The sequence below is a fragment of the Sciurus carolinensis genome, chromosome 8, assembly GCF_902686445.1.
Source record: "Sciurus carolinensis chromosome 8, mSciCar1.2, whole genome shotgun sequence".
NCBI classification, from domain to species: domain Eukaryota; kingdom Metazoa; phylum Chordata; class Mammalia; order Rodentia; family Sciuridae; genus Sciurus; species Sciurus carolinensis.
In genome coordinates, this window is record NC_062220.1 from 97,135,345 (window position 1) to 97,162,533 (window position 27,189).

The 27,189-nt window shown below is 35.9% G+C and overlaps 1 protein-coding gene across 1 annotated transcript in view; it reads right to left on the minus strand.

Moving 5' to 3' along the window:
* The window catches only part of Vps41 (VPS41 subunit of HOPS complex), a 165,871-nt gene that overhangs the window by 50,025 nt on the left and 88,657 nt on the right, over nt 1-27,189 (minus strand). Inside the window, exons 8-10 of the mRNA XM_047561881.1 lie at nt 15,982-16,101; nt 14,698-14,844; nt 8,475-8,541 (exon numbers count right to left, since the gene is read on the minus strand). Of these exons, the coding sequence (XP_047417837.1) occupies nt 8,475-8,541; nt 14,698-14,844; nt 15,982-16,101 (334 nt within the window). The remainder of the gene's footprint in view (nt 1-8,474; nt 8,542-14,697; nt 14,845-15,981; nt 16,102-27,189) is intronic.

Genomic DNA, 27,189 nt, shown 5'->3' on the forward strand with positions numbered 1-27,189 from the left:
ACTACATGTAGTGGCAAATTACAAACTAACACACAAAGTTATTTATAAAGAAAAGATGTGGTACACAAAAATACTGATGAGATTTCCAGAGACACTGAGCAAGTTATCTATATCTAGATAAAACTGAAACTAAAACAGCCTTTTTGTTAAAATAATTTACTAGTATCAACAATTGACTTCTTAAAACAAAATTGTTACAGCAATACCCTGTGTGATTCACAAATTAAGAGTTTTATCCTTTAGCAATTCATCTCCATTAATACCCACTAGTAATGCTATCATGTTAAAAAAGAACTCATTCCTAATTTGGGATACTGGTTTATGAAAAAGTCTGCAGTTATTCTGTCTAAAACAAAACAGTACAGAAAGAATGCTGGGGTCTTGTTTTTCCATATCTAACTCAATAAACATGAATGTTTTTAGATCTATCATGTTGCGATTTATTTTTCATATTAATGCTGAATCCAAGACGGGCTTGTTGGACACAGTGGTGTCAGAATGAATGTAGAAGAATAAGGAATATTCTTCCTACTTACTTAGAGAATGAAATAATGAACAGTGATACTTGTTCTTCTAAAGAACATATATAAAACATGCAAAAGTTTATGAACTGACTTTGTAAAATATCCTCAAGTAATTATTGGCTTTATATTTCAAAATTTCAGTGGACCAATGGAAGTTTCAAATTACTTGTTCTCCCTGAAATTCTATTGTATTTCATAAAACAATGAGTTTAATATTTTTCCCCCTAAAGGAAACTCAATTTGAATAAAGATAGCTGACAGGTTTAATGCTTACAGAAAATCATCTTTAAGCAGATTATCTGGAGAAGATAAATCATAAAGAAAATGAAAACAAATTGTTTTGTTTGCAAAACACAAAACAGAAAGATAAAGCCAAGGCTAGAGAAAGAGGAGGGAAAAATGCAGTTCCCAGAGAGAACCACAACACAGAAGTTATCCCTCAGATCAAGGAGATCAAGAAAGTGAGGGGATGGTTCCAGGCCAGAGCAGGGAGTGTACTGTGTTCACACAGTGTTCTGATCAACATCAGCAATTGTAGGCATTAAGGCTGCAACAGCCTTCCTTATCCTGATTGAGATGAAAGGGCTTCTGCACTCTGGTTTATTCGGGAGGGTAAAGCATTTGTAGACATACTAGAAGTAATACGAGACCTTTACACAGAGATCCAAAGTAGATTAAGAGAGAGGGTGAGTTTCAAGAGGGCTGTTCACATGAAAATTATATTCAGCAGAGTTTTCTAGATCGACAATGAGGATAATGAATACAATTCTGCCCACAGGACTGATACAGAAGGGAGACTAGAGTTCTTGATCAATGCTGCCCATCAGATACATAATGCAAGTCAAAAGCACAAGTAGATTATCTAATTGTTAAAATTTTCTATGAGCCACAATGAGGAGCAAAAGTTTTGGGCTGGGATTGTGGCTCAGTGGTGGAGTGCTTGACTAGCATTCACGAGGCACTGGGTTCGATCCTTAGCACCACAGACAAAACTACATAAAATAAAGTTATTACCTTAAAAAATCTACTTAAAAAAAACTCTGAAAGAGGTGAAACTTTAATAATATATTTTCTTTAATGCAACACATCCAAATGATTATCATTTCAACATATAACAACGTGAAAATTATTAATGAGGTCTTTTACTTTTTAATTTTCATGCTAAAAAACCTGGAATCTGGTATGTGACATACATCAGTCTGCCACCGCTACAGAGCCACATTACAAAGCCACACAACAAGCGGTTAGTGGCTACCATATTGATGAGTGTAGATCTAGAAGGCCCCCAACATTTTTTTTTCTTTGTCTTTAAAGTCCAGTGATTTTTACTAGAATATATCTTGATGTCGCTCATAATGTGTCATAATTTTTAGACAAAAAGTGTCTTCTTTTAATTTATAGTTTTAAGTCCTTCTGTTGTTGTTGTTATTGTTATTTCAGAAAGTTTTTCATGACTGACTGTTTTTGGTATTTGTTCTAGACCCTACTTTATGTTTTTCTTCAGACTATTACTTGTAGGCCTATTTTTTTAGTATTTATCACTTAACTGTACATCTTTTCCCCCTATGAATTTTTAAAAATGTCCTCCTTTCCCCTTCTACTCCTCTCACATTATTTTTGTTTCTATTTGCTCTTACATTCAGGTGCAATCTGTATTGTGGTTATGTATTTCAGGTGTGCATTCATTATGAAGGACACCAATGATCTCCTTATTTTTCTTAAACCTTTAGAATGGGATATTTCAGTAATTTCCTGGTGTTCTTTCTGAGGTGAAGTCATTGTCAATTAACCCTTAAGAGGCAGGGAATGGGACAGATCTTTTAACCTTGTAGGGCTCCCTCTTCTGCTATTGTCATTTGGTGTTAAAAAAAAAAAAAAAAAAATCTGGTCACTGGCTTTCTGATATTCCCCGATTCTGATCCTTCTTACTTTTACCTGAACTTTTACTTTTTGTTTGTTTCTAATGTTCCTGTCCTGCTCTGACAGGCTTCCTCCCTCCTGCTCTCAGTGCTGCCCTGTCTGTCAGGAAACATTGGCTACTCAACTGTGAAGTGCACAGGGGGAGCTGGACTCTGGCCCCTCACACCTAGGGGCAGGCCCCTCACCCACTGCTCATCCTCTTGGGTGGCTTACTGTCCTTTCCACTGAATACTGATGGGCTGCTTTGAAGTTCTCCAGGCCTCAGTCTGCCAGATGACCTCTGTTCCCCTCTGCTCTCTGTCACTGGAGGCTATGACCACAGCAGGTGCAGGGATACCACTAGTGTTTTTTCCCATCTATTTGCGTCTTGGAGTTCTTGGGGCTACCTTGTCACTGAGTTTTGTTGTAAATGTGGTCTGTGTGTTGTTTTGTGATCTATTTGTTTCATTTTTATGTGAGGACTCAAGCAGATTAAAAAATAATGCTGCCATTGTACCATCTTCCCAAGATCAGTGTTTTACATAAACTTTATATTACCCAGGGCAATGGGGTTAGAGTTAGAGCCATGAACATGTATGTAATGTTGTGACATCAATGGCATACACTATCAGTTTCAGAATAAGCACCATGTGACTGAAAGAAGAATTAATAAAAAAGAACATTCTTGTGCCTTGGGTTGCAGATCTTTTGAGGGTTATCAACAACTTGACCAAGTATTAACTGTACATAAGACTCTCTTCTATAAGTACCAAGAGACTAAGACCTTGGTCCTGACTTAAGGGAGCTTGTGCATCTGTTATTTAAATAAATAATTAAGGTACTGTCTGCCATATCTAAAAAGTGGGAATAGATATAAAACAAGAAACAGTAAAAAGCAGAAAAATTTAGGTTAGAGAGAAATATGTGTGAGGATTGAAACAGTGGCAATAATCATGACTATAAGAACAGTGTATATAACATAAGAGAAATAATCTCTTCATTTCACTTAAACACAAAACAAAACCAATTTTTTTTTAAAAAAACTCTACTATTAGATAGCAAATGACAAAAATATTTTATTTACACAAAAAAGATCTTTCTCCAAATAATTCAAAACTAGGTGATTTCACTGTGTATTTGCAACTAAAAAACATGATTTTAAATCAATATTTTTAATTATTACTGTACTGTCATCTACAGATTCTGTACAACATGTATTTTATTCAGAAATTATGAAATATATTGATCTGTTCTCAATAATTCAGTAAAACCTTACAATTTTCCCCAAATTTTCTTGCAGTTAATTGATGCACAATAATTGAGGCTTCTAATTTCTAAAGGAAACTACTATTTTTCTCTCTCACTGAGCTACTAAATAACATTAGTAACAATAGCAACATTAATAAAAACTCCCATTTAATGAATATGACTATGCTGAGAAGCAGTATGCTAAGTGTTTTACATTCAATACCTCTTTTCACCACAACATCATCTTTATTTTAGAGACATACTTAAACTCAGAGAGGTTAAGTATTTTCACTAAAATGTCTCTGAAGCAGAAGGTAGAAGAAGCAGAAGTTTAAATCTTAGACAAATCACACTAGAACACATAAGTGAGAACAGAGACAGATGCTCAGACTGAAAGCACACTGATTACCAAAAATAGAAGTTAAGGGCTTGACAACGCCTTGGTGATTCAGCCCAATGTAGCCGTGGGTTCACCTGCCCTTTTCTTGAATTTGTCATGCTACTCTAAGGGTAAAAGCACTGCAGAACAGAACTTGTGCTGCTGTTTTTGGACACTTTTTAATCCCAAAATTCCCAATAGTTAAATGTGACCCAGAAGGATTTGGATTCTTCCTTGGAGTTAAATAACATGATATCCTACAGATCTTGGTATTTATGATTCTTAAAGAAACAAAAAGGAAGTATGTCAAGCAATTTATAAATAAGAGTTTCTTCCATGTACTTATATTCACTTATAGGCCCTTTATAATTGTGCCATGTCCCCACAAAATTCTAACCTCTTAGTTATCAGATAGTGGTATTTCATTATCAACTGGAAAAAATGCTCACAGAAATTTCAATTAAGTTTAGACATTCTGTCAGCATGACTACTGATCAATGAAAATACATTTGGAAATCACAACATTTCAACAGCTTCAGGGCTGTGCTATGAAGCAAACATATTAACGTAAAAATGACTTTATGATGTGTGACGACAAGTCACCGAGAAGACCCAGTACGTGGAAGTGAAATTGAAGAGTATGGCTAATGGACAAAATAACAAAACATTCAAATCAGACAGAAGCCAGCAGTCCCTGCAGGTCACAAAACCACTTAAAGTGAGTTTAGTTTACAATTTAATTCTATATTTTCTAATCAATATTCAGCATACTACTGTCAATTAAATGACAACTCTAAGCTGATATGATTATTTCATCTACTAAACAGTGACGCTGAACTACAGCAGAACAGAAAACCACACATTGCCAGCTCCTCAAATAAAAACACTTTGGATGACACCAGTGACTGTTATAATTGCTACTGAGACTTAGATTAAGAGGGGAAACCATGCCACATATGTGCACAAGGAAACTATCCCAGCTGTTCTGTATGTCAAAGTCAAAATGATAATAGGTGGTTGAAGAGAGACATGTAGATGTAAGAAAGAATGATCTCATAGCTCTCCTGCACCATGCAAACAGATCTTCAACTTCTAGATCCTCACGTTCCAAATAAAATCAATTGGTTGAAAGCAGTATGACGTGCTAAACTGTTAAGATCATAGTATATGATCTTTTTTTTTTTTTGGGTGCTGGGGATCGAACCCAGAGCCTTGTGCTTACAAGGCAAGCACTCTACCGACTGAGCTATCTCCCCAGCCCCAGTATATGATCTTAATTGAAGTGAAGAGAGGTACCTTATTTTCCTCCTGCTTTCCTTTTCTTTCCCCCTCCTGGTTTCTCTGTCATTTTTTATTGTCCTATATAGTTGTTTTATTTCAATTATTTTCTTAAACAAACTTCTATATGAAATCAAGACTAGAAAGTCGATCATTAATTCCTTGCATGTAAATTCTCTGTCCTTGGTAGCAGACTTCCAGAAAATGACAAACACTGGCTTCATTAACCAATAATATAAAAGCTCTCTAACTGCCATTCCACAAAGACCATGGAAAACTTTGGTGAAAAGTATCAGAGGGTTAGAGACTCTTGTGGGAATAAAGAGAGTCAAGTGAGGTTAAAATACTAGGCATGGACCAAAACGTACTTTTACCAACACAATCTGGAAGAAAGAATGACATCCAGAAGCCCTGTGTACACAGAATGTCTTCACAGTGACTGGCTTACTCTTTACCATGATTATTTTTCATTTACAAGAGTATATCAATATTCTATTGGCAGGAATAACTTTCGTGTTGTTTTTCTGACTCTGACTTGTAAGGAAGAGTTAGAAACATTTGGCTTCTGAGAAATGTGTAGCCACAGATACTTCTTTAATCTCAGTGCCACTTCACCTTATTTATTAAAGAACAGTGGCTCACACTGTTCAAGGCTAAAGTACATTGTAATCCTGACCTCCTAATATTTCTCCTTCCCTTTATCCTACTCAAGGACTCTTATCCAAACCACTTTGCTTCCTGCTGTGGAAATGGTTTACATTCTTAAAGGTTTGCTCTCATAAGGGGGAAAAATGGTACTTAACCACTAACCATAGTAGTGAAATGTCAGTAATGTAATTCTGCTAGTACCCACACACAATCTACTTCACGTAAATTACAGTACAGATCAACTGCACTTCAGTAATGTGATCCCAGGGCTCTGGACTAATAGAGCCACCACAGGGGAAACTATTAGCAGTTATATGTTGGGATGGAGATTTGCAAGTGATAATAACTAGCATGATTTAGTGAGCATTTACTAGCGCCAAGCACCACGTTAGGTACATTACTTGTGTTCTATCTAATTCTCACAACCACCCTGAAACTTAGGTATTATCATCTGCCTATAACAGGTAGGGAAGTATGGCTCAGGGGGTTAAGGTGTCCTACCAAGATCACACACTTCACCAAACTGCCTTGCCCCACTGGAAGCTTTCTGGTGGTTCTGTAGTTAGATTCTATCCATTTTACTGCCACAGTTGTAGGATTTTGGATGAGGTATTTATAACCCCAATGGTCAATTTCTCCATCTATAGAATGAGAAGCATACTAACTGCACTTCAAAGGGCTGCGGTGAGAATGAAGTGAATTAATACAGGTAATGCACAGAGTAAAATATCCCTCCCTAGAACATGAGCAATATCAACTAAGGAGACAAGATAATAATCACTGTATTTTTATACTTTTCCTGGCAATTTTTATATCCTTAAAAATTCCCAGCATTGTTATTTCAATACTTAACTCTATTTAAAATATGCAAATATTGTCTCTTGGGACACTATACACTGAGATGTTCATAGGTTTTTTTATTTGTTTTTTGTTTTTTTCTTCTTTTTTTCTGGCAGGAAAGAAGAGAGATACTGAAACAATTACCTTTATCTTCTAGTTACCTGTCTTCTCTATTATCTTGTTTCTCAGCTTTTCTCAGTACTGTTATGTTCTGCAGATACCTATTTGGCCCATAATCTGAGCAATCTGAACTATGTATTTATCTTTCTCTAAGGTTAAAAAAAAAAAAAAAAAAAAGGATTAAAACTCTACCACCAACTTCTGACTTCAAGTACAAAACAGCCCAGAAGTAAATGCTAGTTACATTCATCATGTGGGTAATGTAGAGCAAATGATTTATTTCAGCTTTGCCTTGTTATAATGGCCCATCAAATTTATAGTTCCCATCCACCATCCAAAGGGGTAAATTAATTTTATAGTTGACTTATAATATGGCAAACTTTTTTTTCTCCTCAGAGTAATTATAAAAGTAATGGCAACTCATCCCTGGCACACTTTTCTTCAAGAGTTGTTTCTCAAAGTCACTGATTCATTTCACACAACATTATTACCATGTGCCAAGCATTGTTGCAGGCCCTCAATACAGTGTATTAAGCAAAAGCAAACCAGTGTACCTTTCAATGAGGTGACAGTCTGGTGGAAGACACAGAAATGCATTCAGTTATCATGTGATCACTACAACTGTAAGGCAAAGAGTGGCACCCAGTGTTATACACACCCCAAAAGGAGGACTTGGCTTCATTAGGGAGATCCAGTGGGCTCTCTCAGGAATGCAATACTTGAACTGAGGTATGATTTGGAACCAGTAAGGAGGAAAGAGGCAGAAAGAACATTCTAGATGGAGGAGGAGGAAGTAGGTAGAAGAAAGTCAAGTGTGACAGCAGCACAAAGACCCAGGAGAAGGTCGGTAGGAGCTGCAGCTAGACAGGCAGAGACAGCCACCACAGACCCCTATAGTCTTGCAATAAGGTGACAAGGGCTAAGGACAAGTTTCTCTTTATCTCAAGAGGAAAGGAAGGGACTGAAGGATGATGATGTGATCTGATCCATGTTCCAACTACAGTGGAATAATTTAGAGTCATTCACAGTTGAGGAGTCAAGAGGCTGCTGCAATGGTTCAGATAAAAGACTATGGTAATCTGGGCTAGATCAATGATGATGAAATCAAGTATTTAGAAGGTTCAAATTGGCAGGATCAGATGTCAATACTGTGCTAGGGAAATGCATGAATTAACTCTTGCACTTCTTGCAACTAATCTGTGAGATAGGTATTCTTTTCCACATTTTACAGACAAGAATACTGAAGAATGCAAATAATTGTCCCAAGTCCAGATGGTAAGTAACAAAACCAAATTTGAAAGCCATGGTTATTTGGCTTCAAGACAATCTACAAAATTACTGCATAAAAATAATAATAGTTTTTTTAAAAAAAGGGTTTCCATAGTATATAAGTTTGAGAACATAAAAGTTTCTGATCTATTTCATCAAGACATACAGAGATGAGTCCTGATGAGAAACTTGGCCTTAGATTTCCACTTAATAAAATGGACACTCTTTTGAAGGTTTATACTCACAGCAGACACATGAGTGAGCCATACCTATTTCAACATATCGACTTGGCAAATCCCTCATTTCACTAGCATGCCGTTCCTTCACTGAGCATATCTGGGGAAAAAAGCAAAAAACCTCACAATGAATTTTATTCATTTGATGGAAAATTCTTCATAACATTTTATTAGATATATACTTTTGTTAAATTAACCATATAGCCCTGAAGATGGGCTATCTTTTTATGCAATCTATCTTATGACTTAAATGATAGAAATTAATTTGAATGACATATAGCGACCATTACTTATATTCTCCAACATTACTCTTCAACAAAGTCTTATTCAAGGGCAAAGAAAGAAAGAAAACTTTAAGATAGTTTTAATATATTTTTAATGACCCATTCTCTGAAAATATACTTAAAAACTACGATCATGTGCTACATAATGACATTTTGTTCTATAGCAACACATATACTATGGTGGTCCCATAATATAACATTGCCAAGTGGTACTGTGGCCATCTTAGTCTGTTAAGTACTCTATTATGTTCACACAATGATGAAATTGCCTGTGATACATCTCTCAGAATGTACCCTTGTTGCTAGTGTCCCATGACCGTACATGGTGGGAGTAAATAACTAAAATGCTCCATGACTAACCTGACCAATATTCACATTATATCTAGTATTTCTGATTACATTAGTAACTCATTTCACTGTTGTTAAATAATATTTTGTAAAGTGGCATGTACTCTTCTTATCTCAAGTATATTATAATCAATTATTATATAATTTAAATCAGGGATTGATAATCGCACCCCAGTCCCAAGCCTGTTTTTTATGGCCTGTGAGATAAGAATAATTTCTACACCTCCTAAAGGGATAAACAAAGATGGGGATGGAGGTACTGGGGAGGAAGGTAAGGAAAAAAGGAAGGAAGGAGCAGCAGCAACAATATGTGGCCAGCAAACTCAACTTTTACTACCAGGTATTTATAGAAAGTTTGATAAAATTCATTTTGAATTATTTCTATATAGTTTGTGTGTGTCTATGTGTGTGTATAAATAAAAGCTCATATATGTGTAAATTATGGTATATCCCAATCTCCAGTTCAATATATATCTCAATTTTTATCTCAAGATCTCTTTTGCCTCTCTCTCACATATACCCGATAACACATGTGAATGTTGGTATCTGTTTTAGGTTGATTAGAATATGAACCTTTTATACTTGTTGGGCTTTCTGAAGTGAATATATTCAATTTTGTAACAAGAATATTTTACATAAGTTCTGCTGTTAAGACTGAACTTGAAGTCAAGAACTGATCATATACAATTTTTGTCAGTGATGAGATGTTTTTCCTTTTCTTTCATAGTGATCTTTTATAGCTGCCACCCTAAGTAGAGCTACACTAAGGAAAACTCTAAATTAGAGAAAAGTTCAAAGAGGAAAACAAGCATTATTTCTTATTCCAGCCTAAAGACATCATCATTAAGAAAATTCTTTGTTATGGAAGCTGCTTTTATTAACTTAGCCATCTACTACAAATAATTTAAAATATTATTTAAATATTGTTCCACAATACAGTTCTTTAATGTCATTAGAGCATTTTATTTTAAGAATGTACTATAATTTATATGATTAATCTTTTTTTTTGGCCATTTGTTTTTATTTCTATCTGCTGTTATTGTAAGCAATAGTGCAATCAACATATTTGAATATTTGTGTTTCCCTAGGATAAATTCTAAGGTGCAGAACCAACAGATCGATGAGTACATACACTTTAGGTTTTTGTTTTCTGTTAATAAACAGGTGTAACTAGCTAACCAGAAATACTGAGGCAACTCAGTGAATGCATAAGAAAACTCACTTTCCCTCATATAGGACAAAAATCTATGGCTTTGGAAGTATAAGTCCCCACTTAGGAATCATTGGCTATCTTTTCCCTTGATTGCTTTTTGACATCTACCTTCTGTTCATTTCCTTCAATTTCCTGACCACTTCTCCAATTTTCCCCAATTCCTTCTCTTTTTGGTACACTTCTGAGCTTATAAGATATCTACTCTTTTTTTTTTACACCTAGGAAAACTACTAATAGATCTCACACTCACTGAACAGCTGTTTGGCACACTACACTCCACAATGCCCAACAGCTGTTTTAATGTGACGATAAAAGTACATAAGGAAGTATCTCAGATGGTTCACAATAATAAAGCAAATATAAAAGCAATATTAGTACTTTTTGAGCAACTACTGGGCACCAGTCCTGAGTTAAGATTATTTTCTTGAGATTACCATGCAGTGGTGGAGACGCACAAGTAAGGTTCTTTTTTATCAAAGTATGATGGGAAAGCAGAAGCAAGCATTGATTGGCAGGGCAGGAAGACTTCCTGGAATTTGTGACATGTAGGGTGAACCAGGAGAGATAGGACAAGTGCACAAAACAATATCAGTCTGGGGCCTTCACCTATGAGAGCAATCAGGTAGGGCAAGCAAGGGGCAGAGTTGAGGCTGGAGAGAAACACAGAGGTTGGATCATGCAAAATCTTGGAAACCGTGTTAGAGATCAGTCAACCTCTTGATAATGCAAATTCCTTAAGTGACTTAGAGAGGAGACTGAAATTATTTGGTCTGTATTCTGGACAGATTATTCTACCTGCACTGTTAAGACAGAATTAAGGGAGGGTGCAAAAATCAAAGCCAAAGAGACTTGGTAGAAAGATGACAAGAAGTGGAAAGATTTTAGGGATGCTGACCAAACCCAGGAACTCAATTTCAACTCTTTCAACTTTCAGGTACCCTTGAAAGGCAACACTACCATGCCTAATCTAGAGACAAGAACACTGCCACTGTGAGAGTGATCCAAGTCCACGTGGACCGAACAGGAAGGCCTGAATGTATTCCTCTGGCCATGCCACAATCTCTCTCAAGACAGGACACATGGCACAACTGGCAGGTGGGCCATGGCTCTACTCCACCTCCCATCAGTTCTATAGTCTGAGATCTTATTCCAGCACCTATCTCATAGGTGGTAAGCAGCAAGTATTGGGGAAGGGGTGCAGAAAAATGCTACCCTAAGCTCATGTCCTACATAACAGCAGATCAATAATTTTAAGAGTCCTTTGCATTAAAAGGTGGACTCACACCCAGGAATACTAATCTGCTTTATCCAACTGACTCCTCCAATTCTCTACATGGATGGGTAACAGGCATCTCAACATGCACATTCCAAAACAACTCCTGCCTTTTTCCACTTAAACATTTTCCATCAGCAGTCTTTTTTCACTTCAGTAAAGGTTAACATCATCTTCTACTTCCTTAGATGACCACTGACTTTTGGTTTTTCCTTATATCCTGTATCTAATTATTAATTAATACTATGGGGTCTACTCTCAAAATATATCCAATAGCCAGTCTTCTCACCAGCTCCATTATACTGATCTGAGAAAATATTATTTTACTGAGTGACTGCTGCAGTAGCCTCATGCTTGGTCTCCCCTCTTTCAGTATCCCTCTGCTTTTACCTCTACACAGCAACCAGTGATCCTTCTAATACAAGTAAGGTCATTTAACTAACATCATTGCTCAAAACCCTGTGCTGGTTTCCCATCTCACTAAAATTAAAGGTCAAAGACTTCCCAAAGGTCCATGAACTGTAACATGATCTGATTAACCCCCACATATCTCTCTCTACTAGCTTCATCTTCTACTTTCTCCTCCATACCTGCTCTACTGACAACAGTTTTTCTGCTATACCTCAAAAACATCCCAATCACCCCTTACCTCAAGAATCCCCACCCATGCTCCAGTACTCCTACAGGGATTCCCCTTCCAGATCTCTATCTAAATGACATGGTAGTTATCAGACAGGCCACCCTGGGGCCACCTATATTACATAGTACCTATCCCCAAGTCCTTCAACATTATCCTGTTTAAATGCTCTTCTTGGTAATTTACCATCAATAACATGGTGTCCTTGCTTGTTTGATTTTGCCAGTCTTCTCTCACTAGAACATAAACTTCCCAAGGGAAATAATGTATTCATTTGTTGTTCATGTGTTTGCAATACATACTGCAGGCACTTAGTAAATGTTTGTTGGGAAAATCTTACTACTTATTTATTTAGTGGTGCTGGGGATGCCACCCTGGTGCGTGCCAGATAAATGTTGATTGTTCTCTGAGGAAAGATCACGTCTTCACTTTCTCTTCCTTCAGAACTTACCGAGATTCTGAACTGAGAAAAGCTCAAAATACAGCTGATTGAATTTCAAGGAAAAGAATCCATAAGAAATTTAAAGTATTGGATATAAATTATACGGATCTTAATTTGGGCACAGTGAAAATATATTTGTTTCCCATGGTTGCTATTAATAGATTACCACAGACCTGGTGGTTTGAAACAATAGAAATATATTCTCCTACAGTTCTGTAGGCTAGATGTCTGAAATCAGTTTCACTGGATGCATTTCCTCTGGAGGGTCTAATGGAGAAACTGCTCTTGGCCAACTCCTGCTGATTTTGAGTCCGTGTCACCACTCCACTTCTGCCTGTGGTAGCACTGTCCTGTCTCTTCAGCAGCAGTTTCTCCCTCCCACTGGGACAGACGGGACAATATTTAGGGCCTACACAGGTAATTCAGGGTAACCTCCCAATTCCAAGATCCTTTACTGAATCACATCTTTTGCCATATAAATACACATTTACAGGTTTCAGGGAATAGGAGCTACTCTCTTTGGGGCCACTATTCATCCTAATAGAGAAAGCATTTACAGAAACAATAAGTGAACTAACCTGTAACACGCCACTACATGCTAAATATCCTGGTCCTTCCCCTTAAGAAAATTACAACTATAAAACAAAAGAAAAAGTCACACTGTCCATTTAAGGAATGGTTAAAATACCAAGAGTATGTTTACAGGATCAGAAAATACACATGTGGGATAGAGAGACAGGACCACTTTTTCTTTTTTTTTTTTTTAAATCCTAGATTACTGGGCAGTTTCTTTCCTGCCATCCTGAATATGAAACAGTTTGTGTTCGTATAACACATCAAAACAATTACTTCATGTTCAATCTAAAAAGAAAACCTCAAGCCTATCAATGTAAGGGCCAGGAAGACCTTATCTCAAGTGTAACAGTGCTGAGTTTGGTAATAACAATAAATGCATTAATAATTTTTATGCCTTACATTTCCAGAGAAGAGTAAATTTTAAATAGCTATGTCTTTTTCATGACTCCTCTAGAATTTTATGGTGTAACAACAATGGCAGGTAGGCACCTGCAGTATGTCAGTTTCTATGCCAAACTCTTTAGTCATTATTTCATTTTTTTCTCCCCAAAATTTATTAATTGGGAATCATTTTTCTGCTATTTTGCAGATAAGGACACTCAGGCTTAGAGAGAGTCAGACAGAAAAAAATAAATAGAAAAGATGGAATTAACCCAAATGTCTCTCTGACTTCAAAGACTGAGCTTTTCCATTAGATTAACATTGGGATACTGTTTTTTTTTTTTTTTTTTTTTTTTTTTTTTTTTTTTTGCGGTGCTGGGGCTCGAACTCAGGGCTCTGTGCTTGCAAGGCAAGCACTCTACCGACTGAGCTATCTCCCCAGCCCTGGGATACTCTTTATATCATTTTCAGCAAATTTTTAGTTATTTTGTTTAAATTAATTAATACATTTTCAAAGGGAAATAGTAGATACTTTGAAGTAGCTACTGTAACAGAAGCACTGGTATGCATGAAATAAATGTGAATGAGTTTTGGGCTCCATTTTGTAAAACAGCTAAAATCTCATTTACTCAGCCTCACAGGATAATTACACACCAGAAAATATTCCCAAATCTTATTACTGATAATAAGTATGGGTGTCCACTCCATCAAATTATTAGCAAGCAAGTTGGAAGATTTAGTTTTAACCTTCTTTCTCCACCATCAGTAACACAATGAAGCTGTCAACCAGGTGCTCTATAAATAGCTACAGTCAATTGGGTTGTGGGAAATTAAAAAAAAAAAAAAAAAAAAAAAGACAAAATAAGGCAGCTCCAGCCTGATAATGGAAAAGTTTACAAACTGTTTCCCATGGCACAGAAAAGAAAGGACATCTCATAAAACCTATACATGTAAAATAAGTTGTCTTAAATGGTTCACACATCAAAATAATATTCATGCAAAAATATCTGGGTTCCAAGAGGCAATTCACAAATTCATATTCCTTTAGAGCACTCTCAATGGATCTGTAACATTACGGACTTATAAGGACAAGCAAAATCACCTTGACAGAAGTTCCCCAGCCAATAATCAGTGTCACATTGTCCTTCCAGCAGAGGCTGCAGGGATACATATCTGGGCGAAGACTTATATCATCCCGGGGCACATTGGTGATTCTTTGCTTTGAGGTAATGTCAAAAATCTTCACACCCTAGAAAATGAAATGGCATTAGGCACCCTCTACTTGGAAGAAAGAAAATCTATTAACAGGCCCAGCTTCATACCACCAATAACTAGTGCTACAAAGTACTGACAGAGTTTGCAGGGCAAGGTTAGAAGCCATGTAAAGGAGACTGTTCCTGCTCCACACAAATCCCATTAGAATCAAACCCAAAGAAAACATTCATCCTTCTTACTGCACAAAGGATTTTTTTTTTTTAAACTGGTGGATGGCATGGGTGATTCTAAACCAACACAATGGAGAAATGTTTAGATACCAAAAACTACATTTCCGATATGACAAGTAACATTTCTAATTGTACTGTTCCAATCAAAAATGAGGTTTGGTTTTTGAAAGGGCTTTAATTCTGAAAAACCATCTATATAAAGAAAATACTACACTTGACATTTTAAAGTTCTCAAATGGAAACCTCAAGTAAGTAGCTAACTGCAGATGAGCCAAGAGACCATTGGTTTGTTTCTCTTTCTTGTGACCCAGAAGAAGTACAAGTCCTGAGTAACAAAGTGAATTCTGGGAGGATTTCTACCATTTAACCTCAATGGAACTGACTAACTCAAAAAGATAACTTAAAATTTCAAAAGACATGCCAAACGTGAAAAAGTCTACTCAAAACTTTCTACTGGCCCCAGTTCCTATCAAGTAAACTCTATGTAGGTGCAGCACCAAATATTATGAGCCTTTCTTAAAGGTAGCCCTAGATTTTCGCTTATGATTATATTGGGAGTAAAAGAGAATTCAGCAATATTCTGCACTTGTTTCATATCAAGTGCTCCTTGCCCTCGGCCAATAGGCAAATGGTATTTTCAAGATCACATTCCCAATGCAGCCCTTCAATTATTAAGATGACTTTTCATTTTCTTGGTTACTCTCCATGCCTCAGGTTTCTTACCCTAAAATAGAGTCCAGAATATGCTGGGAATTACTATATTATGAAAGCCAAAAGCAATCTAACATCTTTAACTTCTTGGATGTTATCACTTGCCACTTGTTATCTTTTAGAAATGACCACTGAAAGAAGTAAATCTCTCTCTGTCACAGCCCTATGAATTTCGCCACTCTTTTGCCACCAACAAGGAAGGTGCTTACGAAGGTGGAGACTGCATTTACCATATTATTGGCCCAAGCGATCAGATGACCTCTCCACTTCACACTCCGTATGTTCCCTTCCCCTTCGTGCAGAACCAAAGACTTCCATCTGTTCATCCAGGACCGTTCAAAGAGCAGCAACTAGGGTCACAGAGCATAAACAAAGACTTTCAGAAACTGAGAATAATTGAGATCTTACTTAGTATTCTTGCCCATCAATGTGACCAAACAACCAACACTCTCAATGTTTTTTTTTCTTTTTTTTTTTAATTTTAATTTTTATGTAGACTTATAGCAGATGATTTCCACTTTGGAAAGCATTCCCCACAAATCTTATCCTGCCTAGGACTTTGTTTAAAACGGATTTAGTGTTCATGTTACTACAGAGCCACACCACAAGATGGCACCAAAATATCAAGGTTCATGGAAAATAATGCACATCTAATCAAAAGATTTGTATCCTAAAGTTCTTCAAATGGTGGCTAAGGAACTAATTTATTTTGTAAATTGAGAAATCAAAATCTCGTAAGTTTTTCACCAAAAAATAAGATAGTCACAGATTAAGCTGTAGTAATTAAAGCAGTGTTGTATTTTTCCCAAGATAAATAATTTGATAATTACTTTTAAGCAATAATTCATGTTATAAAATAAGGGAAATTTGCTTTAGGATTAAGCTTTTTTAAAAAAGTTCAGTAGCAAGAGCCTTTGTTTTAAAGAGAAAAAATCTGTAACTGGAAAAAAATGTTGGAAAAATTTTAATACAACATACAAATGGTCAAAAACTTCTATTACTGAATATGTAGCCTTAGTAATTCATGTATTACTAAGGACACAGTAAAATATTTTTCTTGATATATCCAAATTAAATTCTTTAAGAAAACATAATTATACAATATACTCAAGGTATGTAATCCTGAAATACATGTTGATCCTTAAAAGCAAATGCTAATAACAGATTTCAGAATTTTTAAAAATTCCTATCATTAGAGGCAATTTCATTTCACTACAGTGTACTTTTTTCCCTTACTCCAAAACAGGACAGGGAGACACAACAAGGGAAACAATAAACTCACATTCTATTTATATTTCCTACATCATTCTCAATACTAGGTTCCTATAGTCATAAGAGGCACCAAAAAGAAGAATTTAAAATTAGAGGCCATCTTTATAAGCTGAGTACAGTCACTTTAACATGCTATAAATGTCTGGAGTTCTCTAGTATCCATGGAAAGTTGTGGCTTCCCCCAAATCCTGCCTGAGAAGTAGCTGGCCAGTTAGATATCAGGATGCCAAAATGTAACCCGACCCCTCCTCTGGTCCCCACTCAATGTAAGGGGGATGAGTGGGGAGGGCAGTCACACTCTATGGCAGCGTGCCACCCACCAGCACCCAAGCAGCACTCCACTGGTCACTTGGGGAGCACAGCTGGGAAGGAAAGAAGACATGCTGGCACAAGAAGGGTATCAATGGAAAGATTCAGTTTCTGAAAATAACAGGAACTATCCAGAGAATAAAACAAATCTCCTATTCCTGATTCCACAGCAACAGATGTCACAAAAAAACAGAAAAGACCTAAAAAAATTAGTTCTCATTATTGTTCTCAGATGACAACAGTATTAAATAATAACCAAAATACTCTGAGTATGAGAACACACATATATACTGAATTTTCTGGGGATGTAATCAAAATTTTTAAACCAGAAAAAGTTAATAGATCTGAAAGTTAATAATGAACAAAAACACGTGCATGTGCTGGCCTCATGAAGTAAAACAAAAACACTTCATCAGGTGTACAAAAAGAGAACTAAATAAATGGGAAAAATATATTATGTTTCTGGGTAATAAGACCCAAATTCTCACTGAAAAGCTTAAGTTTCATTAAGTTAACCTCTAATATTAATGTAAGCTTCCCCAAAATCTCAAAGGAATTATTTCTAGAATTCTGAAAGTGCTGAAAATTCATTTGGAAAAAAATGTGAGAATAGGAGATTTTTTTGGTGGTAGGATGGATTGTCAAAAGATAGTAAGACATTTTATAAAATTAACATCCAAAAAGTACAGCCAAAAAAAAAAAATAAAAAAGTACCACACTGATTGTAGAATTGACAGACAAAGAAAAAAGAAAAGAAAGAAAGAACAAAGATGAATCAAAGTGACAGTCAGGCTGGGAGTGGGCATGAGCTGTGTGCAAGGGAAGAGAAACTACTGGGCACCCTTTCCTGGAGATTCTTTGGCATTATGAACGCAAAGTTTTAAAAATGTCTGCAGGAAGCCCACATCTTGGAATTTATGCTAAGAAATTATTAGAGTGAGTAAAGTATGAGAAGCTACCTACAAAGGCTAGAAATGCACTGACAACTGGGTAGTGATTGAGTATAAAGTGGTGGAGCTGAACAACTGAGGACAATGCATCCATTCTTAATGATCTTATGTGTGTATATCCATTAACTTAAAAAACATCAGGGCATTTTAAATAAAAAGGCAGATTCCAAAAAGGTATTACCTATGATACCCTTTAAATAAAATATGAATATGTATCCATATGTAGATGATAAAAATATGAAAGATGCATTACTAAGTCATCATAACTCTAGCAATGGGTGACAGGAGATTTTTACTATTTCTATTTTACAAAGTCTTCTTCACTGAACATGTGAATTATTTTTACAATGTTAATACATCAATGAGAAAGAGAATCCATTCTTTTATTTTTACAATTGGGTTAATTGAGGGAAAAAGTTAAAATGAAAACAATATAAAAAAATTCACTGGAACTTGATGAAAGAAGGAATGTTTTGAGGCATAGTGAACATGTATTCGAATTAACTTACACAAACTATACCTACATTTAAAAAAATCACTTTTTTGAAAAACTGTTCATAAAACCTTCCAAACAAACAATGCCAGACAAAATCCAAACTTTCTATAATGAGTCATTTCTGCTACAGTTGGAGTGCTTCTGGTTATAGGAAGAGGTTGAGGCTGACAGGGCCCTGGCTTTCCTTTGTCTCCAATGGAGCTTCAAGGAATACTTCCAGCAGAGGGCAGGAAGAAAAGCAAGGACAGAATTCTGAAATCAGTCCATCTCAGGGTTGGTTCCAAAAACCTCAAGGACCCTGCTCTGATACAGAGTTAAAGCAGAAAATAAGCTTCTCCTTCGACGATAGTTTGTAGTACAGACAGGCAAACACCATTCTATACAACTGACAGATGCTGAAAAAAATAAAAATTAAAAAGTATACTAACTTCTGCGAATCAATCAAATTTTAACTAATTAACATTATAGTTTATACATCATTCATATTATTTTCTGATGTTTTTTGGATAGTGGTAAGTTTCCATGATTTTACCTTCATTATTTTATGGATGAAAAATAAACTATTTATAAACAAACAAGCTTAATACGTTAGGGTATGTCATCATTTAGAAGTATTCTTTTGGATGTCAAATAATTTCCCAGTTTCTTATTTCTGTATGTTTTATGGTCCTGTTGGTTTTATCATGGCACAGTGAGTGTCACGTTACTATCCTGTTCACTGAGATCAGTGAGTCACTCCTATTTCTTTGCCTCTCCCCAACAGAATGTAAATGCACTGGAGAAAGGAACCATACTTTATATTTTGCTAGAGACATAATAAATTTTTAAGACATTAATCAGGCTTTCCTAGGTCTACTCATCTTAATCTTGGAGTGTGTGTGTGTGTGTGTGTGTGTGTATACATGTTGCGTTTGCTATAGGGGGATCGATGTAATTATCCCAAACCCTTCAGTTAGTTCCCCAGTCTCTTTAGTTAGTAAATGTCCTCAAATTATTTTGAACATACTGGAATCTGCCAGTATTAATCTCAAAATTTAAAGGAAAAAACCTGAGCATGATTCATATAACTAACACATCTTTGATTTCAAAAAGGGTTTTCTTATAATGATCCTACATTCAACTCCACTAATGTCAGTTTATACCCTTTGTTCAAGGCCAGAGGATACACCTGTGGTACAACTTGTAAAAAATTTGAAAACTGCTTTTAAGGTCAATCATCCCCTATTCGTTTTAAGTGATTAGAAGCTCTATTCCAGGGTCACAAACTGGCCACAGACTTGACCTGGACAGTGATGACCTGCCTGCCTTCAGGAGGTTCTCTGTACTGCCACCATAATCATTTCTTCTAGCTCTACAGCACCGAACCTGCTTGTCTCCTCTACATCACCTTCTGACCTGCTAGAGATTGGTTTCTGCTCTTCCTCTCCACCCTACTTTTTATTTTTTACTCACAAGTCCAATTTTCCAATCATTTCATAGGATTATAGGCTAATAATTGTGGAATCAATCCACTGGTGTTTTCATGCAGGATTTATAATATTTGCTCCACAGAATAATACAGAGCTTCACAAAAGAGGGAAAAGGACCAAATGATCCACTCTCCATTTGTTTTTTAAATCCTAATCTATGGGAATTTCAAGCAGAAACACATTTTCTGGCAAGAATGGCAAGGAAAATTCTCCTTTGGTAATTTAAGGAAAGATAAACTACTTTTCTTACAAACATTCTATACTAAATTAACTACCACAAAGCTATCTGCCTCTATTTCACTGACATTTAATAAAATCCATTTCTTTCTTGGAGTCATAAAACTGCCTAGAGACCTACTGAGCATGAATGTTCTACAAAGCATTTTAGGGGGTAAGCCATTGAGCGAACTACCCTTAAAAGCAGCTGGTTAATTTATTTGGTTCATCTTCCACATCCTGTAATATTGAATTGTCATTATCACAATACCAAGAGCAATTTAAGCTCAATGGGAGCTAAGTACACAGAGAGGAAAAGCTGTTTCCAAGAGGTTTGGGTTTTTTGTTGTTGTTGACGATGGAGAAAGTATTTTAGGGCTTTATTTCCCATAAATCCACATTCTGGCAGTCAGCACTCTCTGTACTTATATTTCAATAGAAGCCCTCACATCTCAGAAATACACTTTATTCTCCTATGTTTTGTGCTGATAAATCTATCTAGTGCTTTCCTACACTGCAGAGAGGTATAAGGATGCACATTCCAGAATCTCTTGCATGTGCAGCAAGAGTCCTATCAGGCTATAGTAAAGCCATCAATTATTAGAGCCTAATGCCTGTCATTACCCATCACCCACTCTTTCCTGATGGAGGGAAGGAGCATGATTGGCCCTGTTTTAATCATCCTGTGATCTTTCAAGTTTATGAATCACTTGATTCCTTCAGGCTTTCTCAATACTGGCAACACTGCTTGCTTTGAGGCACACAAGTAAGTAGGAAAGACTGGGCAGGGGCACCAGACGAGGGAGAATGTGAGATATCACGTATGTTACTATGAAAAGGACTACGGGACTTGGAAGGAAGAAACTTCATGACAGAGAATCTCTGCTAGGTTGGAGTAGATGCTGGAACTCAAGATAACAAGTAGAGAAATGAAGAAACGTAAAACCCAGCAAATCAGAACATACCCAATAAGACAATCTCAGTAAAAATAGACAAAAGGCACAATGATGGGGAAGGCCTGTCACTGAAGGATTTAAATATACAAGATTTGAAGATTTTGAATGAAAATTAAAAGGCAATGAAGACAAATGAGAAAAACAGAGAACATGGAGAAGATCCATATGGTGGCTGGCTGCTCACAGCAAAGAGGAGTCTAAAATCCCAAGAGAGGCAGGAGTAACCAAGAATCTTGGGGAAAATAGAAGTGCCTTTTTCTTACTTCCTGCTTTGGCTCAGGACCAAAATTTAAAATGACAGCGTTTTGAAACATCACCAAAAGTTTTACTATTTCCAACAAGGAAGAACATAAAACATGTGGGAAGAAAGAGGGAATTTCTCAAATATATTGTTACTTTAAATTCAGGGGTTACTTTTCTAGACATGTTATAATCCTTCAATTTCCCTTTCCTAAGGGTAATTTGACATGTTTAAAAGAAGTTACATACAAAGTAAATACTGCTACCATGGAAAGTCTAGGTACACATAAGGATTTTCAGAGCCCAGGTGATTGGCCACTTGCTTATAACCAATATTTGAGCAAACAAGATTGCAATGCAATACAGACTTTGGACAAGTCCTTAAAGTTAACTAATCTTGTGAAAACTATGTAGACAGAGCAATTCCATGAAATTTAAAATACACTGTACCATGTAAGGTAAGAGCTAATTTATCAACCAAGAAATCCAAGCTATGGGTTCAATGTGAACAATGTGAACAAAAGAAGTTAAACACAAGGGGTGCCATTTATGAGAAGTTTCCTTTTTATTAAAAAACTAGAGATAATAGGTATAAATCTATATATCTACCTATGCACCTATATGGGTTAAGCAATTAACTATATCCAATATGTGAAGTAGGCTCCTATTTAAACTAGTAATATACAATTTCTGCATATTCAAACTCACATTTGCAAACATGATTTTTAGAAATGATTAGAATGTGTATTAATAATTTCACCATTTTAAAGGACAATCTTCCCTACGGATGCTACAGGTTTAAAATAGCTGGTTATTAATGCCAAACACTCTGGGTTTGTCTTTCAGTCTGCCAGGGTTGGGATCAAGATCAAACTCCTTCAGTAGTAGGGTTGAGAAAACACAAAAGTCATTCACTGGATGATTAAACTTGAATTAATGTCCTGTGCAATTAATAAATATCTCTAATTTTAACATTATCACAATTATAGATGGATGATCAGAGGGAGATACTTGCACAGTTATTGTACGAAAAAGAAATACAAAACTGCTAAATCTTTGACTAACATAAAAAGTTATCTGAATACATGGGGTTATGTACTTGAACAAGCCCTTCATTCAGCTCAAAGTAGACAGAAAAAAAATAAAGATTAGGAGACTATCTACAGAAGCCACATCAAATAAATCTGCCCTCACACTTTATAATGGCACTCTTGAATCATCTTGATGAAAAACAGGGATTAATTGAGTCAATGGTTAGTCAATGAGAGCTTCCATGGGAGTGGTAGAACTGAATGGTTCTGGGTCAACTCACATCCACAGGGTAACATATAGTCATCCTCTCCCTACACACCTCAGTGTCTAAAGTCTCATTTAGAGTCCTAATGTCTCCCTGGAAACACAAATAATTATTTCAGAATTAGTCAAAACCGGAGAAAAGGCAGCAATAATTTTTGCTCAAACTGACAATAAATATCAAGTCAACCATCTTCATTGTCCTGGTTTCTATGGCAGTATTAAAAGCTTCCCTGAGCAAAGGATATAATCAGAAAAAAAAAAAAATCACAAGATACAGAAGTCACCAATAAATAAAAATGTTTGAAATCTCTAATAATTAAGACATTGAAAATATTGGCAAAGAGGATACAGTGAAACAAGTATCCACACGCAGCTGGTATAAATTGGTGTAACTTTTCTGGAATACAATTTTACTTGGCAGTAAGCATCAAATGCCTAAAAAATAATCATAACCTTCAACTCAGTAATTCTAATCCTAGGAATCAATGCTACAAAAATATTCACAAGAGCTGACAAAAGTTCATGACCCAAAATTTCTAGCTTCATTGTATCATGATTTTTGACAATCAAACACTGGATATAACCTAAATGTCCAATAATAGAAGAATGACTAAGAAAATCAACTAGATCAACAGGGTAGAATATTATGCAACTATTAAACAATACTGAACTAAGAACAGACTTCAATAGGTAAGGAATTTCTTATACTACCCAATATTAAGTTAAAATAAGATCTAAAATAGTTGAGGTTACCAGACACAAATAATATTGGTTTGGTGTATAGCCTTCCATGAATATACCCACAAAGATAATGGCATTTCCATACACACAAAAATTGCAATCAGACCATACACCTTGGTAAGGTATCCTCGACAGAAGCAATCTATCAAATGTTGGGCATTTGTTTGTTCCCACTGAAAAAGAGAAAAGTTGACATCCAGAAGTTGCCCTAGCATTCACAGATAGGCCTTGATGTTCTCCTGATGAATATAAACAATTTCATGGAACACCAATATCAGACAAGGCCACTCTGTGACCATGAAGTTGATCAAGACAAAATAAGACCACTTCAAAATCATGTCTAAATGAATATTTTTCCCAAAATAATCACACAGCCATCCTGGTTAAAAGAAGAAACTGCTGCTGCTTTGCCAATTTTGACTTCAGCATTGGCTTAGTCTTTTATATTAATTTGTACCAGGGAATGAATTCAGGGGCACTAACCACTGAGCCACATCTCCAGCCCTTTTTTATTTTTTATGTAGAGACAGGGTCTCACTAAATTGCTGAGGGCCTTGCTAAGATGCTAAGGCTGGCTTTGAACTCATGATCCTCCTGCCTCAGTGATTCAGGCATGTGCCACCATGCCAGCTTTCCCTAGTCTTCTGGATAAGATTTATTAAAATATCCAGGTATACAATTAATCTTGCTTCCTGACAGCATGCAATCTGGAGCAAACTCCTGCTTCCTTAAATCTCCCCCAAATCATCTCCCAACAGTCTCAATTCTACAATACCTTTTCCTTAAAATCCTCTTCCTGATACCTACAGGGAACCTAGAGATCTTTGGTTCAGGGCACTGACAAAGTTAACTCACAATTATTAGACATTTGGTTTATTCCAATTCTCACTGTTACAACATCAAAGGGGAATGGTGGCTGAAAATGAACTTGAAAATTAGAAGGAAAAACAAACAAACAAAAACAACCAAGGTGGGGTGACTCCAAATGCATAAACACAATGAAAAATTACAAAATGACCTCACAGTGAAACTTACATATAAATACACTTTTTTTCACTTTTAAATGACTCAGAAGACTCAGTTTTCTACCAAACACCATTCTGATAAATTAACGATCTTATTAACTACATTCTACCAATACTGTCCCACTTAAGATTGTTTTGGAAACCTACCACTCACCATTCCTGAACACAAGAGACTATGTGTAAAGCAACTAATGTGGACCCTGACACAAGGTTGTGTTCAATATTCCTGTGAAATAAATGATTTAGTTTGTTTTAGTAATGCCAATTAACAATGATTATAATCCTAACACTTTGCTTTATATAGAGCCTCATTTAAGAAAGAAGGGGCTGGGGGAAGGGCTTAGTGGCAGAGTGCTTGCCTGGAAATCACAAGGCTTGGGGTTTGATCCCCAACACTGGAAAGACAGAAAAGAAAGAATAGTATGAAGGAGGGTGGGAACCTCTCAGTATTAACAATAATCAACTGGTATTAAAAGATGGTTTGATTGTTCCAGGAAGAGACAGTGGCCTTAACATCAGAGTTCAAGTAAAAGCTGCAATCAATGCAGTTAATATTACACAGGAAAAAATTAGCTGAACTCATTAAAGAAAAAAATGTCTTAACAGGAATTTTTGATGTGTATGATTCAAGGGAATGTAAGAAAAAACAAAGTTGCAATGGATACATTTTCCTCACCCCATCCCTTATAGGCATCAAAGAAATTGAACATCCTACATAGTGACATCAAAAAAAGCCAATCTCAAAAAACTAAAGGACGAATGATCTCGCTGATAAGCGGATGAGGACATATAATGGGGGTTGGGAGGGGTTAGCATTAGGTTTAGGGTTAGGTTTAGAGTTAGGCTAAGGAGAGCGGTAAGAATGAAGGAAAGAAGGACTGTATAGAGGGAAAAGAGGGGTGGGAGGGGTGGGGGGGGAAGGGAAAAAAAAATAATAAACATCATTACCCTATGTAAACGTTAAAAAAAAAAAACAAAGCACCTGATATTTGAGATAAATGAAAAATTATGAAAGCAATGAAGAATGCTTACTTTTGATATTGTAAATTATTTTTATTTTAAGCAAAATATTTCTATTTTTAGGCTCAGTCTAGAATATACAGAAACTCTGCCAAAATATACCTTAACAACAGAGTTAGTTACTTTATGATCTAGTTTTCATTCGCACAGATCCTCTCACTTGCTGACTGACATTTTCTAGCTTACAAAGCAACTTGTCCCTGCGGTCAGGTCCCCTTATTCTATCCTAGTACACCACCAAACAGCTGACTATCTCATTTCTAAAAATGAACTTCACTGAAAATAGCATCACGACAATTTAATAATTTGTCAAAGTAGTAGAAACAGTTATTATGAAGTGTACTGCATAGTTCAAAGGTAAAGATCATATGAAGTTGAGGTTTATCTTGCTGACAGAGAAAGTTGTATAATTAAAAATAAAAACAGATAAGATCTACTTGAAAAACAGAACTTCATTTGCTATGCTCATGTATTAGAATTCTTGCTACACATGAAGGCTACACTTTAAAAAAGTCCATAGGTTCATGCATTTGAAACCTCTCTCCAATGGCACTTTTAAGAGATGTGCTTCTCCTTTTCTTTCTTTCCTTTTTTTTTTCCCAACATGGAAACAAAACAGAATTTAGAATAAGCTTTTTATGCTCATGTGTCAAGCAATAGAATCCATAAATACAGCTCTGGCATTCAACTACTAAGAAGTTACCTTGAAAATATAAAATAAAAGTTTATGCCAAAGAGAAGTAGAGCCTCCTATTCCCAGTCCTTCATAGATAGCTATCTCTAAAGACCTAAGCCACTAGAACCTTAAAAAGGAAATATCAATAAACGTGTTGAACTACAGTTTCAGGATTTTTTTTTTCTGCTACATTGCTATTTTGCAGCACTATTTTAAAATCGATGTTCTAATTACTTCAATTTCTTTTATGGGAATCAAAAACTAATAATAATAAAACAAGTAAAATATTAACTTGGACTTCTCTCAACTGGTTCTTTGAACGAGATGAATACCTCATTGTAGGACCTTCATTTTCTTACTTAGTTCTTCTAGTCTCTGTGCTACTGACCCACTGTTTACAGAAGTTTGTATATGATTCTAAGGATCATAGAACAGATGATCAGTCTGTACATCGGTGTTCTTAAGGGTTAAGAATGCCTTTATTCCATACTACATTTTCATCTGGCTAGTCTGCTCTAATTTGTTTGAAGATTAAATTGTTTCTTAAAGGCAGAAGGTCAATGACCTCAGTCATATGTTGTCTGTCTTCATTCTCATTTTTCTCTATGTGATCTGCTACCTACTCCAAGTAAAGAAAGTCTTGGAATTCACAACTACAATTATTGCGAGGTTTACAACCATTTGCTAAACGCTGGCATTTTCAAACTTGTTCTGCTTATGGTGATAGTTTAAAACTGTAATTAAAATGATTAGCATTTCAACTGGGTCAAAG